General features: G+C 38.5%; 1 protein-coding gene across 3 annotated transcripts in view; it reads left to right on the forward strand.

Annotated features, from left to right (window-relative positions):
• EPHB1 (EPH receptor B1) overlaps nt 1–15,769 on the forward strand; it is a 722,599-nt gene that overhangs the window by 607,970 nt on the left and 98,860 nt on the right. For all 3 annotated transcript variants that reach the window (XM_027845332.1, XM_027845333.1, XM_027845334.1), the window contains exons 8-9: nt 4,888–4,996; nt 9,399–9,463. In XM_027845332.1, coding sequence (XP_027701133.1) covers nt 4,888–4,996; nt 9,399–9,463 — 174 coding nt within the window. The remainder of the gene's footprint in view (nt 1–4,887; nt 4,997–9,398; nt 9,464–15,769) is intronic.

Here is a 15,769-nt window from a genome sequence, read left to right on the forward strand (position 1 = left end):
TGTTTACTTGTATATCAAAACTGACCTGACCACTCCTGCTATTCAATAAAGCAGAGATAAAATGGGGGAGAAGGTCACTTTTAGAGTAGGGGCTTTTGAGCGAATGTCACCCTGACCCTAATTCTTCAAATCACTGCTCATTTATGGGATACCACGATAACCGCAGAGTCAGAGGACCTTGGTTCAAAACTTTATCTGATGCTACCTGTATGAGATTGGGCAAATCATTTAACATTCCCAGGACTCACTTTCTTCATCTGTAAAAATGAGAGTTTTGAATGAGATGACTTCTTCAGTTCTTTCTGGCTCCAGAGCTCTGATCCTATTATCCATCTCTTCGTTATGGTTCTGTGGATAACAATAATAATAACAACAACCGCAACAACAGCATGTGTATAGTACTTTAACATTTGTGAAATGTCTTACAAATATTATTTCATTTTATCCACACAATCACTCTTGAAGGTGGGTGCCAGTATTATTCCCATTTTACAGTCAAGGGAGTTGAGGCAGGCAGAGGTTATTTGACTTGTCCAGGGTCACACAGCTAGTAAATATCTGAGGCCAAATTTGAACTCAAGTCTTCTTAAAGTCAAGTGTAGTATTCTATCCACTATGTCTCCTAGCTGTCTGAACCTAGAACCTTCTTGAGTAATCCCAATTCCCTAGGGAAGAGCAGGCAGATTTGACTCCCTAGGGATCTGACTGGTGTGACACAGAGTTCAAATCCAGCTTCAGATACTTAGTAGTTGTAATATCCCGGGCAAGCCATTTCACCACTGCCTCCCTGAGTTTCCTTATCTATTAAAAAAAAATTGGACAAATAACAGCTATCACTTAATTCCCAGGATTGCTGTGAGGATAAAATGAGGTAATGTTTGTAAATTGCTTTGCAAACTTTAAATATCTATAGATACATATATACACACAGTATCTATACACGTATTTAATATTACATATAATATACACTGTCATATATAACATATTTAATATTATAAATAATACATAATGCTATATAAATGTTAGCTATTATAATTCACTCCCCAGTAACCCAAGGTTTAGTTCAAAGACTTCCACTATGAGATTTTTCTATTGAAACTATTCCCAATCCTAACAATGAGGTGTCTAAAGAAAAAAAAAGTCTCACCTTGCTTTTTCTCAATCTAGTACTTTCTTCCCTTTGATTTGTAAATGTTCTTATTAATAATTCTTAAAGTCTTATTTCCCTAGTTGCTGTTTTCTTTCTTTGTAGCTTTGCCAATGGTTATTTTGTGTGTTCAGATGCCTTCTCCTTAAGTAGAGACTTAGCAGAGTCTTCCTTTGAGATATTCAAATTAATCAACTGAGGTCCAATCAGCCTCATTCTTTAAGCATTTTAGCTTTCATAGAAAGCAGAAAAGAAAGCCAAGGAAAGATATTGATCTTCAACTCTTATCTAATATTCTTTGAGATGTATTTTAGGTGAATACTTTGTCCCTTTAGAAAAAAAAAAGAGGGGAGGGAAGGCTGGAGAACTGAAATTGGACAAATCACTAAGTTGAAAGTTCCAGCCCCTTCTCTCCCAGAATTCTTTGGCCTTTATTTACACATTGGTTTCAAGGAATTACGTAGGATTCAAAGCCAAGTATATGATGCAGGGATGCTCTAAGAACTGTTTTCTACTAGATTAAATGAGACAAATCAAAAAGTAACACATTTCTCTCAAGAAGGTTTAAAGTTGGCAGCTAAGTTGAATAAAGTCAATAGGGAGAAAACTGAAAAATGGTTAACGTGGAGATATTATTCTTAGTCCTACTAAACCATTTCTTTTTGAACTTCATGTCGATTGATTATATTACTCAGGCTTGATTCTTCTCACTGCTATCTATTAAGCAGTAGAATGAATCTCTCCCCTTCCTCAATCATTTCAGTACTACAGTCTTCTTCTCTACTCTGAATTCTAACCCCATCCTCAGAGAATTCAGAATTCAGATATATGACTTCTCTTCCTTCCTGATCTCTCAATTCATCAGCTTCCCCAACTACACAAACATTACTTGTATTACTTGAATTATCACCTTCTATAAGAGGCCTTTTCTGATTGTCCCAAATGTTCCTGCCCTCTTCTCCATGAAATTACTATGAAATTTGCATTTAATAGGATCAAAGCTCTGGAGTTGGAAGGGACCATCTAGTACAATGTCATTATTCCATAAATGACGAAACTGAGATTTAGTGACTGGCCTAAAATCACACGGCTAGTAAGTGTCAGAAGGGATATTTCTTTTGTATAGAAATAGGGAAAGGGAACTAGCCCAGTGATTTCACTGGTATAGGGAACTCCAAGATGGGGAAACTCCCTCTTTCAATTCAGATCAGTACTTTCTTTTCAATTTACAGTCTTAGACTAGACAGAATCTAAGATCTAAATCAGAATCTAAAAAATGCCTAGAGCATTGAGAGGTTAAGTGACTTGCCTAGGGTCAAACAGCCATTATGTGTCAGAGGCAGGATTCCAGATTCTGAGGCCAACTTTCTATCTAGAAGCCCTATTCTATATTTACTTACCCATGCAATTTCAATTAGATTTTAAATTCGTCAATAGAAGGAGCTGTGTTGCTTTTCATCCTTGCATTTCGAGCACCCAACAAAATCCGTGGCACATGGTAAGTACTTAGAAAATGTATGTTTAAAAAAATTAATTAAAATCTAAAATAAAAAAATGTATGTTGGGGCAACTAGGTGATGTAGTGGATAGAGCACTGGTCCTGGAGTCAGGAGAACCTGAGTTCAAATCAGACCTCAGACACTTGACACTAGCTGTGTGACCCTAGGCAAGTCACTTAACCCCAATCGCTTCTCAAAAAAAAAAATATACATATATATGTATACATACATACATATATATATATACACATATATATATATATATGTTGAATTGAACTAACTACTGAAGTTTACATGGGTCACCTATAATTACATGTAATGGTCAGTGTGGCTGGTTAAAATCAATTTGGAAGTTGATGCAATTGTCCATAAAATTGTGTGTAGGGAGTTGTTGGGGGGGGACTGACTCAAGGAGTGGCAGTGTGTCTAGTGATACTTGGACTGGACTTGAAGTTGAAAAGACCTGGGTTCAAATCCCACCTCTAAAATTATTAGTTGTATGACTTTGAAAGGGTTAGTAAACCTCTCTGAGCCATAGCTGCAGAACTGATAAATAAGAACAATCCTTGTAATAGCTACTTCACAGGATGATTGTGAGGAAAGTACTTTGCAAGCCATAGAATCATAGAGGGAAATGGACTGGACCTGGGATTTCATTGGTGCAGGGAAATTCCCTCTACAAATTCAGATTGCAACCTTTTCTGCAGATGTGGAGAGTTACGTAGAGCATGGAGAGGTTCCATGACCTGACCTGAATCACAAAACCAGTATATATCACCCATAGTGAATCCAGGTTATCCTGGGTCTAAGAATGGCTTTCTATCCATGACACAATACTCCCTATGTAAGGTATTACTAGCGAGGTGACAAAATGTAGTGAACAGAAGACTGGGATAGGTGTCAAAAGATCGGAGTTCAGTCTCAGCTCATAACATAGGCTAAAACTACAGTAACACATTTACTTTTTTCAATACACAATTGGTCACAAGATCTTGAGCTTGTCATTTAATCTCATTTGGTCAAAGCCTTTATTTATAAAATGATTAGACTAGAAGATCTCTAATTCCCTTCCTGTTCTACATTCTATGGTGCTACTTTTAAATTTACAAAATAAAATTTAAAAAAACTCAACAATAACAAAACAAAACAAAACCTTTGACACTTGCTCTCACTGAACAAGAATTATAATGTAAAGAAGCTAGGAAGTTCAGGTCCCAGCAGGCCTCTGCTGCTATATGAGTTTCTGACTGGATAACTGATGAAACTCTAATTAGTGGCATTTCAAGTGGAATTTTGGATATTCACCCACTGTGTGATACACATTGTTTTAGATATTGAGGATACAATGACAAAAATAAATCAGCTCCTCAGCTCAAGGAACTTACATTAAAAATGGAGGTGGTATTGGTTAAAACATGGAAACAGGTAAAGAAAATGTAATTTGAGAAAGAGGGGCACACTGATAATTGTTCGGGGTAGGTTGTGGGTAATCAGGAAAGCTTTCACATGGTTAGCAACACCTGAGCTGAAACCGGAAGAAAACTAAGTGTTTTAAGATGTAGACTTGAGGGGCAGCTAGGTGGCACAGTGGATAGAGCACTGGTTCTGGAGTCAGGAGGACCTGAGTTCAAATCCAGCCTCAGACACATAATGCTCACTAGCTGTGTGACTCTGGGCAAGTCACTTAACCCCAATTGCCCTCACCACAAAAAAAAAAAGATGTAGATTTGAGAGTACGGTGTATTCTAGGGATAGGGAAGTGGGAAGGGGGAGGCAATCTGTGTGAAGGAGGAGGCAACAGAAAGGAAAACCTGGAACAACAGGTACTCTAGGTTGTTTGGAATTCACATGTGAGAAGAGCAGATAGGTGAAGTGTTTAGAAAGGCAGGTGGGCTCTAGATCATTCAGGCCTTTCAGTCAGGCTGAGGAGTCTATTTTCCTAAGAGAGGAGATAGAGAGTTTTTGAGTAGAGGACTGACGTGGCCAGACCCATACTTTAAGAAGATGATTTTGATTTCACAAAATGCTAGGGTGAGGGTCTCTTCAGAACACAGTTGCTTTATAAAAAAAGGACAGTTCTTCTTTGACCAAGGAAAGTCAGTGTTTATTGGATGTATAGCCACATATTGGCAATGAGGGCTGCTGATAAGTCTAGTTTTCCCAGTTGGAAGGAGAGATTAGCTTATGCTGGTATAGCTCAACAAATAGATCAAAGGTTTCTAATGGCATTTTCTCTCCTAGATGATTACAAGTCAGAATTGAGGGAGCAGCTGCCACTGATTGCTGGTTCTGCGGCTGCTGGAGTAGTGTTCATTGTATCACTGGTGGCCATTTCCATTGTCTGTAGCAGGTATGTGGCTTTCCTTTTTTTTTTTTTTTCTTTTTCATTTTTTCCTAGATGCACCTCCAGAAATGCAATGATACTGTGGGGTTAGGCCTGGGCAAGAAACATTCTTTGAGTCTCAATTTCTTCATCTAAAGGCACCAGGCCTGGAGTCAGGAAGACTTGAATTCAAATACAGCCTCAGGCTGCGTGACCTTTGCAAGTCACTTAACCCTGTTTGCCTCAGTTTCCCTAACTATAAAATGAACTGGAGAAGGAAATAGCTAACCATTCCAGTATCTTTGCCAAGAAAATCCCAAATGGTGTCATCAAGAGTCAGACATGACTGAAAAACAACTGAACAATATCAGTGGATGTATATATTCATCCTATAGACAGTGAGTCCAGAAATGGGGTGAGTATGAGCCATGATGCCAAAGAATTATCAGGGGGCCACTTTGGGAACTAAAGAATCTAGAAACAGGGCAGGTAGCTGGGACATCGAAGACTTGTGAGTAAATAAGAGCAGAGAGAAGGGAGGAGAGGAGCTGACAAAGATAAACTGAGGAGTCCCTCAGGGGTGCTTTCATTTCAGATAGATAAATAAAAAAAAGAGAATTTGCCATGAAACAAATAACATATGCCTTTGCGTGGCTTCTTTTTAACAGTGAACTTTGGCATTCTGGCCACAGCACCTCATGTGTCTTAAAGGGACTGAGTTGCTGGTAAATGAAGGGAAAGAAGCAGACATTTATTAAGCACCTAATATATACCAGCCATTGTGCTAAGAGCTTTATAAATATTATCTCATTTGATCCTCACAGCAGCCCTGAGAGGTAGGTGCTACTATTATCATCCCCATTATATAGTTGAGGAAACGGATTAAGTGCCTTGTCCAGAATCACATAGATGGTAAGTGTCTGAAGTCATATTGGAACTCAGGTCTTCCTTCCCAGTGATATATCCACTGTGCGCACCTAGCTGCCTCTGGGTGGTGTTCAAGAGTCGAACTGTGAACACTTGGAAAAAGAAGCATGCTCAATTTCCTAGGACACAGCATGAGTTCAGTAGGAACAGCTAGGTGGCACAATTTGGACCTTTGAGTCAAGAAGAATCAAGTTCAAATCGGACCTCAGACACTTGTTAGCTGTGTGATCCTGGACAAGTCACTTAAGCTTTGTTTTCCTCAGTTTCCTCATCTGTAAAATGGAAATAATAATAGCACATACCTCCTAGGGTTGTTGTGAGGATCAACTGAGATAATGATTGTGAAGCAATTAGTACAGTGCACATAGTAGGTGCTATATAAAAATTAGCTATCATCATTATATTCACTAACCTAATTTCATTTATCAAAAAGAACCTGGACAGTGCAAATCCAATTTGTGAATGCAATTGTATTGAAAAGCTTTAAAATATTAATAAATTTCAGTGGGTAAAAAAGAACCTGGAAAATTAGGGAAATGCTATAGACATAATATATTTAGATTTTTGTAAAACATATGGCAAAATATTTCTTGACATCCTTGTGAATAAGATAAATATTTTATTTTTTAAATAATATTTATTCTTTCCCAATTACATGTAAAAACAATTTTTAATATCCATTTAAAATTTTTTTGAATTCCAAATTCTCTCCCTCCTTCCCTCCCCTATCACCTCCTTGAGATGGTAAGCAATCTGATATAGGTTATATGTGTGTAATCATGCAAAACATTTCCATATTAATGATGTGGGGAAAAAAACAGACTAAAAAAAAGAAACCCATACAAAAATGAAGTAAAAAATTAATTCAGACTCCATTAGTTCGTTCTCTGGAGGTAGATAGCATTTTTCATCATGAGTCCTTTGAATTGTCTTGGATCATTTGCATTGCTGAGAAGAGTTGAGTCTATGAAAGTCAATCATCGTACAATGTGGCTGTTATTATGTATGATGCTCTTCTGGTTCTGCTCCTTTCACTTTGCATTAGTTTATATAAGTTTTTCCAGTTTTTTCCCTAATCATCCGGCTAATCATTTCTTATAGCACAATAATATTTCATCACAATCATATACCACAACTTGTTCAGCCATTCCCCCATTAATGGGCATTCCCTCAATTTCCAATTCTTTGCCACCATGAAAAGAACAGGTATAAATGTTTTTGTACAAAGAGGTCTTTTTCCTTTTTCTTTGATCTTTTTGGGAGTGCAGACCTAGTAGTTTTATTGTTGGGTCAAAAGGAATGCACAGTTTTATAGGCCTCTGGGCATAGTTCCAAATTGTTCTCCAGAACAGTTGTACCAATGCGTTTATATCTCGATTTTTGCATATCCTTTCCAACATTTTTCATTTTTCTTTTCTGGTGGACAAGATAGATATATGAGTTGAATTATAGTACAGTTAAATAGAATCATAACTGGTTGAATGACAAAATCCAAATACTGTTTGTTAATGGATTAATGTCAACAGACAGGGATGTTGTAATGGTGTGACATAGAAATATATACTTTTTTTATGAATTGAATAACCCTATAGATGGTATACTTATCACATTTTCAGATGACCCAAAAAGGGAGGTATGCTGATATATTACATAACAGAATCAAGATTCAGAAAGATCCCAAAGGATTGGACTGGTGGACTGAAACTAATTAAATAGAGTATAAGAGGGATAAGGGCAAAAAAAAAAAAAAAAACAACACAACTTTGGTATTTTGGTTTAAAAAATTAACTACAGAAGGATAGGATGGGAGAAACACAACTAGATAGCAACTCACACAAATCAGACCTAAAGGTTTTATTCAGTTAATACAGGATTAAAATGAATCAATAATATGAGACCACTGAAATACTTAATGCGATCTTGGGCACTTTAATAGAAATGTAATGTCTAAAACAGAGGACTATTCCCAATGTACTTTTTATCCTACCAAATCTACATCTGGAAAATTGTGTTATTTTTTCAGAATCATGTTTTAAGAGGGGCATTGAAAACCAAAAATATAAATAGATGAAGGTTGCCAGAATGGCAAAAGCTCCAAAATCATGTCACTGGAGGGTAGCTAAAAGAAAGAGTTGGCATTTAAACTACAGAACAATATTTTATAAAAGTACCTCATCTAGAAGAAGGATTGGGGTGGTTATAAAGTAAAGTTGAAGGAACTCTGGCCTTGGAATCAGGCCTGAGTTCAAGTACTAATTTTGCTACTTACCACTTGTTTGATTTTGGAAATGTTATGTCATCTGAGCCTCAGTTTTCTCATCTCTAAAATGGAAATAATAATATTCTGTACTGCCTTCATCTCAAGGTAGTTTTGAGGACATATCATTGCAAACTGGAATGTACTATATTAATGTGAATTGTTATTATATTGTACATGGTCCCAGAAAACAGAACTAAGATATGTGCACAGAAGTTAAAATAAAGCAGTATTAGCCCCCAAAAAGAAAGAACTTTTGAGGCTGTTCAGAAATGGGTTGGGCTATCTCATGTGGGAATGAATTTGACATCATGGAAAGTATTCCATAGAAGTCTCTATCAGCTATTCCAGAGGTTACTGAAAGAATTCCTACACTGGGAGGAAGACTGAATTATTCATTGTTTGTAGTCCTTTGTTCTTGAAGAGGACCAATGACCAATGACATCACGAGGGTGGGAACTAGAGAACGACTGAAGACCCTTAAACCTTTTTATCAAAGTTTTATCCTGACACAATCTCATTTCAGTCAATAGTCTAGACTGACTGCTTCCCCCACTAAATGTGCTTTTTTCCCTCTCAGGGTTGCCAGCACGTAACAGTACTTCGCCAATTTTCATTTCTCTCCCTCTCTTTCCAAGTCTTGTCTTACGATTGGGGTGCTAATGAAAACAAAAATGTTATGGGGCAGGTAGCAGGGGGAACAGGAGGAGCAAAGGTCCTGAGTCACTGAACAAATGGGATTGACCCTGAAATCATTAAAAGTTTTTATTACTATTTTTATCATTTTCACCCTCATGCCATACAGATATCGCCAGGCTAAACACCCCAGTCTCCATAGCCAAGGGCAATTCCATAATGCAAAGCTGATGACCTGCTAGGTGCCCTTGCTGGTTTTTTCAGGGCATTGCTGTGATCGATGGACAGCCCCAGAGAAGTGTTTTGTCAAATCTACAAGCCAGTTTTCATTCTAGGTCAAGGCCTCTGTTGATCTTTGAGAAACTGTTACATACCCTAGATCTTTTTTTTTTTTGCCTGAGTGAGTGACCGATGGGTGGCGGCCCAGAGCTTTAATAAGTATTTTAAAAGTCTTGGAAAATAAATTGTGTACAGATTCACAATCCTGGAAGCTGTCCCTTGATTTTGAGCATTTTGATATAAGACTATGTAAGAGATCTTATGTATTATTGTAACTATTGGAATAATATTCCTAACTAAATTAAGAGAGATCTTTTTCTCTGTTCTCAGGAAACGTGCTTATAGCAAAGAAGCCGTCTATAGTGATAAGCTGCAGCATTACAGCACGGGACGGGGTAAGCGAAAGGAAATACTCCTTCTGTCCTGACTCATGTATGAGTCATCCACCAGCACAGGTAGAAATGCCCTCTTGCTTCAAGGTGAAGGTTGTCCTTCATGTACACCAACACCATTTGAGTTCACCCAAATACACTCCCATTTTCAAGGTACCTAATCACTCAAAATTGCCCTGTGTCCTCCTTAAGTATCTAGGGCACACACACACACTTGCATGTTCCTGATTTTATATGTTTTCATTTCTGTTGGGATAGAAGACATCCTTATTGGAGCCCTGCTGGTTTTAAATTATCTGTTGTGTTGATAGCCAGGCCTCTATGACACCTACAGTACAAAATGATTGGCTTTTGCAAGTCAATGAATCTTGAAATCAGGCTCAGTAGGATAAGACGACAGGCTGTATGTTAACATCTCTTGCCTTGTCTTATACAACTGGGTTGGGAAACATATTAACCAAATTAAGACAAAACAAATTAACCAAGTTCTCTCTCTCTCTCTCTCTCTCTCTCTCTCTCTCTCTCCCTCTCTGTGTATCTGTGTGTCTCTGTCTCTCTCCCTCTCTCTCTCTTTATATATATATATATATATATATATACACACACACATATATAAAATTCTCTATTTTTCTCTATCTTTCTCTTTTTCTCTCTTTCTCTCTCTATCTTCTACAAATATTAAGAAATGAAGAAAATAAGAGAGCTCAAGTAGCTAAAGGCATTGTTATATGTTACAGGATTTTTCTTTTAAATGACTTCTTCAAAAACGTTTCTCACTCAATGCTCTGTTCCTTTTCTTTGGACCTGTATGTCAATTGTCTTTAGGGCAGAGTAATTCTGGTTATATTTCTTTAACATGTCTGACATGTAGTACTTTGGTAGAATTGTTGTTTCACTCACACAATCACAGAAACACAGAAAGATGGCCTTAAAAAGACCTCAGTACACTACCTCCTCTCTTCCCCTGCCTTCAGGTAGGATAGGACCTAAATTTCTGCTGGCTGATGAGTGGGTGTCCTATTCTAAATGATTTTCAGAGAAATCCCGTGGCCTTCCTCAGAAATCTGTTCCAGTGCTTACAGGGTATACTGTTATGGATTTTTCCCTTAGATAGCATCAAGTTTTAATCCCTTCATTTACAATATAGGTCCCTTTCTTCTTGCTCAGTCAGCATAGTGAACAGAAAACAGTTGAGAGAGAGACAGACAGACAGACAGAGACACACAGACACACAGACACACAGAGACAGAGAGGCAGAGAGAGACAGAAAAAGAGAGAGAGCGACAGACAGACGACAGATAGATAGAGATGGGAGGGCAGTGAGACAAACATTTCTTAAGTGGTAATTTTTTGCGGGGATATTTTCTGGGACATCATTTCACTGACTTGCCCCCTTTCCTTTTCTAGCTTTATTTGACTCAGGAGGGGGAAATGCTAGAATTTGGTTATTCAGTAGCTATATGACTTTGGGCAAGTCATTCAATTTCTCTAGGGGAGGGGCAGGAAAGGAACAAGTATTTATTAAGAACCTACTATGTGGCAAAGGATGTGCTGAGCATTTTACAACTATTATTTCACTCAATCCTCACAACAACATTGGGAGGTAAGTGCTACTATTATTCTTATTTTGCAGTTGAGGAAATTGAGGTAGATAGAAATTAAGTGGCTGGCCTAGAGTCACACAGCTAATAATGTCTGCAGTCAAATTTGAACTCAAGTCTTTCTGACTCCAGGTCCAGTGCTCTATTGATTATTCTGCTTAGCTCCCCCTCTCAGCTCCATACCTATAAAATAAAATAAAGATTATCATAGGTGCAACTATTTATTTCACAAGGTTATGGTGATGATCAGTGGAGCTAATGTTTGAAAAGTGCTATATAATTTAAAACACTATATAAATGTCAAGTTTTGTTATAGTTATCATTATTACAATTGTAACCATTGAACAAATATCTGTGCATGTACACTGTTAGTTAATATACAAAGCGCCACACGTTATCATGGTACCTATTCTCTAGGAGTTTACAATCTAGGACAGACACTGACGGTGTTTCCCTTTAGGTTTAATGATCAGGGTAATTATCATGATTATATACTTTGGGTTGGGGAGGGGGCTGGTTCTTGTAGGTTCTGCTGTAGGACCTAAGCATCTTGAAGCTGGACAATGATTAAGAAGGCAGCTGCTGGGAGTGAAGATGGTGCCTCAGATTATATTAAAGTGGACTGGGGGAATTCAGAGGGGACCATTGAGAACTGGATAGTTATGTCAGAGCCTTGAAGGATGAGTTGTTCTTCAGCTATTTTAATCATGTCCGACTCTTCATGACCCCATTTTGGGTTTTCTTGGCAAATATACTGGAGGGGTATGCCATTCCCTCCTCCAGTACATTTTACAGATGAGAAAACTGAGGCAAGTCAGGACTGGTGATCTATTCACTGCACTACCTAGCTGCCATGAAGGATGAGTTTGATGAGAAAATCAGGTAGGGCAGAGGTGGGGATTAGTGCTGCCCTGGGATAGAAAGAGGAGTTTGGAAAGGGCTACAAGGAATGGAGCAGCCTGATTTGAAAGGGAAGATTGTTATGGAAAACCATGAGAGGCAACACAGTATAGAGACTGAGTTATAGATCTGGAGCCAGAGTGCCCAGGTTTGAATACTGGCTCTGCCACTTACTATCTGTGTGACTTTAAGCAAATCAATCAATTCAACTGCCTGGACCTCAGTTTCTTCCTTTGTAAAAGGAGTTGGACTCATTGAGCTCTCAGGTTCCTTTTAGCTCTAGACTAGTAGATAGAGAACTGGGTCTGGCATCAGGAAGATCTGAGTTCAAATTTGGCCTCAGTCACTTACTAGCTGTGTAACCCTGGGCAAGCCACTTAGTCTCTGCCTCAGTTTCCTCACCTGTAAAATAAGGAAAATAATAGCACCAGCCTCCCAGGGTTGTTGTGAGGACCAAACGAGAAAATAATTATAAAGTCTTTAGCACAATTCCTGGCACATAATAAGTACTATATAAATGTTAGTTATTATTATTACTACCATGATTATTATATTATGACCCCATGCGAGGTCGATGAGTGAGATGACCAATTTTGAAGCCTTTCTCCTCACTGTGAAATACAGAGAGAGCCAGCCACGGTGATAAGAGGAAACCCACTCCATATATCAATGTGATATATTTCCAGGGACCCAAGTCTGCTTCGAAGACTTTTTCCATTACCAGCCTCACTACACTTTGTACTCTATGAAAGGCATTTACACTGAACAAGACACATCCGGAGGGATGCATTGATGATCCCTTTTTTTTTTTTTGTAACACAGTCATTTATGCATATTCTACCCCTATGTCACCTCCACCAGAACTTAATTCTGGAACAGCTCCCCTTCTGCCATAATGTAACAAAGAAAAATAATTAGATAAAAGCAACTGAGCCAGTGACCACACATAATAATGCATGTGAAATTCTGCCCTTTGTATTTCTCCACCTTGCTAACAAGAAAATGGAGGGGTATTTTATTATCTTGAACAAGAAATCTTAAGAAATCCTGTAGAATAAAGGACTATAAGATATCTGGGTAGAGGGCCACAACCAGGCAAATGTCTAAGCTAAGTTTATATTTGCCTATCCACTCCATCCCATGGGTTCTCTTACTTTCTCCCAGCTGCCCTTCCCCACCTCACTGGGGCTGTCGCGTATGCTCTGGACACTCTCAGATAACGAAGGTGCCAATGCAAAGCAGCATCTTCTCTGCAATTCACAGTCTTAGAAAATTGCATATGGCATTGAAAAGTTAAGTCACTTGCTCAAGGACACATAATCAATATGGAGCAGCTGAACTTGAACCTGGCTCTTTCTGATTCTGGGGGTGGCTTTCTATCTATTACCCCAAGCTGGATTTACTTAGCTGTGTTCTTTGTATTAGATTTTTTCTCCTTGAGGGGAGGAGATGTGTTCTTCATTTTTGTATTCCCAGTGCTCAGCACAATGCTGAGCGCATAGGTGTTGTTGTTGTTCAGTTGTTTCAGTCCTGTCTGACTCTTCATGACTCCATTTGGGATTTTCTTGGCAAAGACACTAGAGTGGTTTGTCATTTCCTTCTCCAGGGTCACAGAGCTAGTAAGTGTTCGAGGCCAGATTTGAATTCAGGAAGATGAGTCTTCCTGATTCCAAGCCCTGCTCTCTATCCGTTGTGCCACCTTTGGCACATAGTAGGTACTTTTAAAGGGTACCTTAAAAATGAAAGTGTGCTTATAAGCTCCTCCCTTTCCCTTTGAGTTCTATCTTATCAGAGGATTTGATGCTTATCTGGGTCAAATGCTATAACTAATTTTTGGTGGTATTTGTGTCACTTGCTTTCTCAGATAGGTGCACTTTAACAAAGGACTTTGGATACAAATTAGTTGGAGCCAATGAGTTGGCTGAGATGTTGGGAATTGTTGTGCCTTGATGAAAGGATTGGGGAGTAGGTTGATCTTATAACCCCTTAAACCCAATCCTAGTTCAGAGATGGCTCTGTCATGTTCTTACAATGGAGAAGGAAGTTCTCAAGCAGCATAAAACTGGGGAAATCTCTCTATCATGGTCAAGCATCAAAACAGAGTCCAGTTGGATCTTCAACCACTCCTTGAGTTTCTACTTATAGAAGCTATTAGTGTCAGAATCAGAATGCTAGAATGTCAGAATCAAAAGGGCTTCGAAGCTGATCTAAGCCAGCCTGTACCTGAGTATGAAACCTGAAATGATCTTGACAAGTGGCCCTTTAGCCTCTTCTTGAATACCTCCAGTGACAGAGGACTCACAATGATCTGAGATACCCATGTCCACTTTTAGACAGCTGCTGTGATGCAGGAGCTACAGTTTCTAAGGCATGTCATTGACTGCTTACCATGAACAGCCACAGCAACCCCTAGGAGTAAATGAGGAGAATCATGAGGAATATTTCTACTGATCAAGAATGAGGGGAAAGAGCCCCTAGGAGATGCAAGAAAGTTTATATTGGGTGTCCTATGTGCTCTCTAAGAGGGACCTGAGTGTCAAATAAATTGATACTTGACAGTGGCTGGCACCTTGCTAATTACTAACAGTCAGTAGCAAGTTCACAGCTATGAAGAAAAGCCAAGTAGCTTTTAAAAGCAACCTTCCCATGAGTACCCTGGTGCTTTGGGAATCTGCAGATGTTATCTCTGAATTGCTAAGAGAAATTTTTGAGTAGTCTTAGAAAATGTGGTACTTGAAGATTATAGACAGGCCAGTGTCCAAGTTTTCAAATGGGGAGGAGAGTAAATATCGACTCTAGGATTTCCAGATCAGTGATATTACCATTGATTTCCCAGAAAAAGTTTTATAATAGATTACTGAGCAGATGGTTTGTGGGGATGTAGGAAAAAAATGTGTTGACTATTAGACATCAACATGTGTTCATTAAGAACAAGTCACATAAGGCTAAGCTAGATTATTTTTGATAGGGTTATTGGGTTGATAAGGACTATTATAAACAAAGTATTTCAATTTCTGCTAAACATTTGACAAAGTTTCCTATGATAACCTTGTAAAAAGACAGTGAAATATGGTTTTACATTATAGTTCTTCTATGTCATAATACTAATAACTGACTTTATATAGCACTTTGCAGTTTGCAAAGCACGTTAGAAGTACTATCTCATTTGATCCTCAAAGCAACTCTGCAAGCTTTGTTGTTATTATTACTGCTCCCATTCTACAGATGAGGAAACCAAGCCTGAGAGATTAATTGACAGGATTCAAATTCATATTTTCCTAACTGCAAGTCCCATACTCTATCCACTGTGAAACCTAGCTGTGAATAATAACTAGCTAAAAGGTAGCATCCTAATAAGACTGATGTATGACTCTGGGTCATCCTAGAAGTTTTCTGGTGGAGTCAGTCAGTCGCTAAACTTTTATTAAGTGCCTGCTATGTCTCAGGCACTGTGCTAAGTGACAGCTGGATACAAAGAAAGGCAAAAGACAGTCCCTGCTCTCAAAGGTCTCAGAATCAAAATGGAACAGATGACATGTAAACAACTATGTACAAACAAGCAATATATGGGATAAATTAGAGATAATCCTCAGAGGGAGAGCACTAACATTACAGGGGACTGGGAAAGGTTTCTTGTAGAAGGCAGGATTTTAGCTGGTGTCTGAAGGAAACTGGGGAAACCAGGAGGCAGAGATAAAGAAGAAGAGTATTCCAGGCATGGTGAGTGGAAATGCCCAGAGTTCAGAGATAGAGGGTCCTGTGGAAGGAACAGCGAGAAGTTCAGTGTCACTGGATAACAGAGTACATG

The sequence above is a fragment of the Vombatus ursinus genome, unplaced genomic scaffold (assembly GCF_900497805.2).
Source record: "Vombatus ursinus unplaced genomic scaffold, bare-nosed wombat genome assembly UNPS02014959.1, whole genome shotgun sequence".
Taxonomy (NCBI): Eukaryota; Metazoa; Chordata; class Mammalia; order Diprotodontia; family Vombatidae; genus Vombatus; species Vombatus ursinus.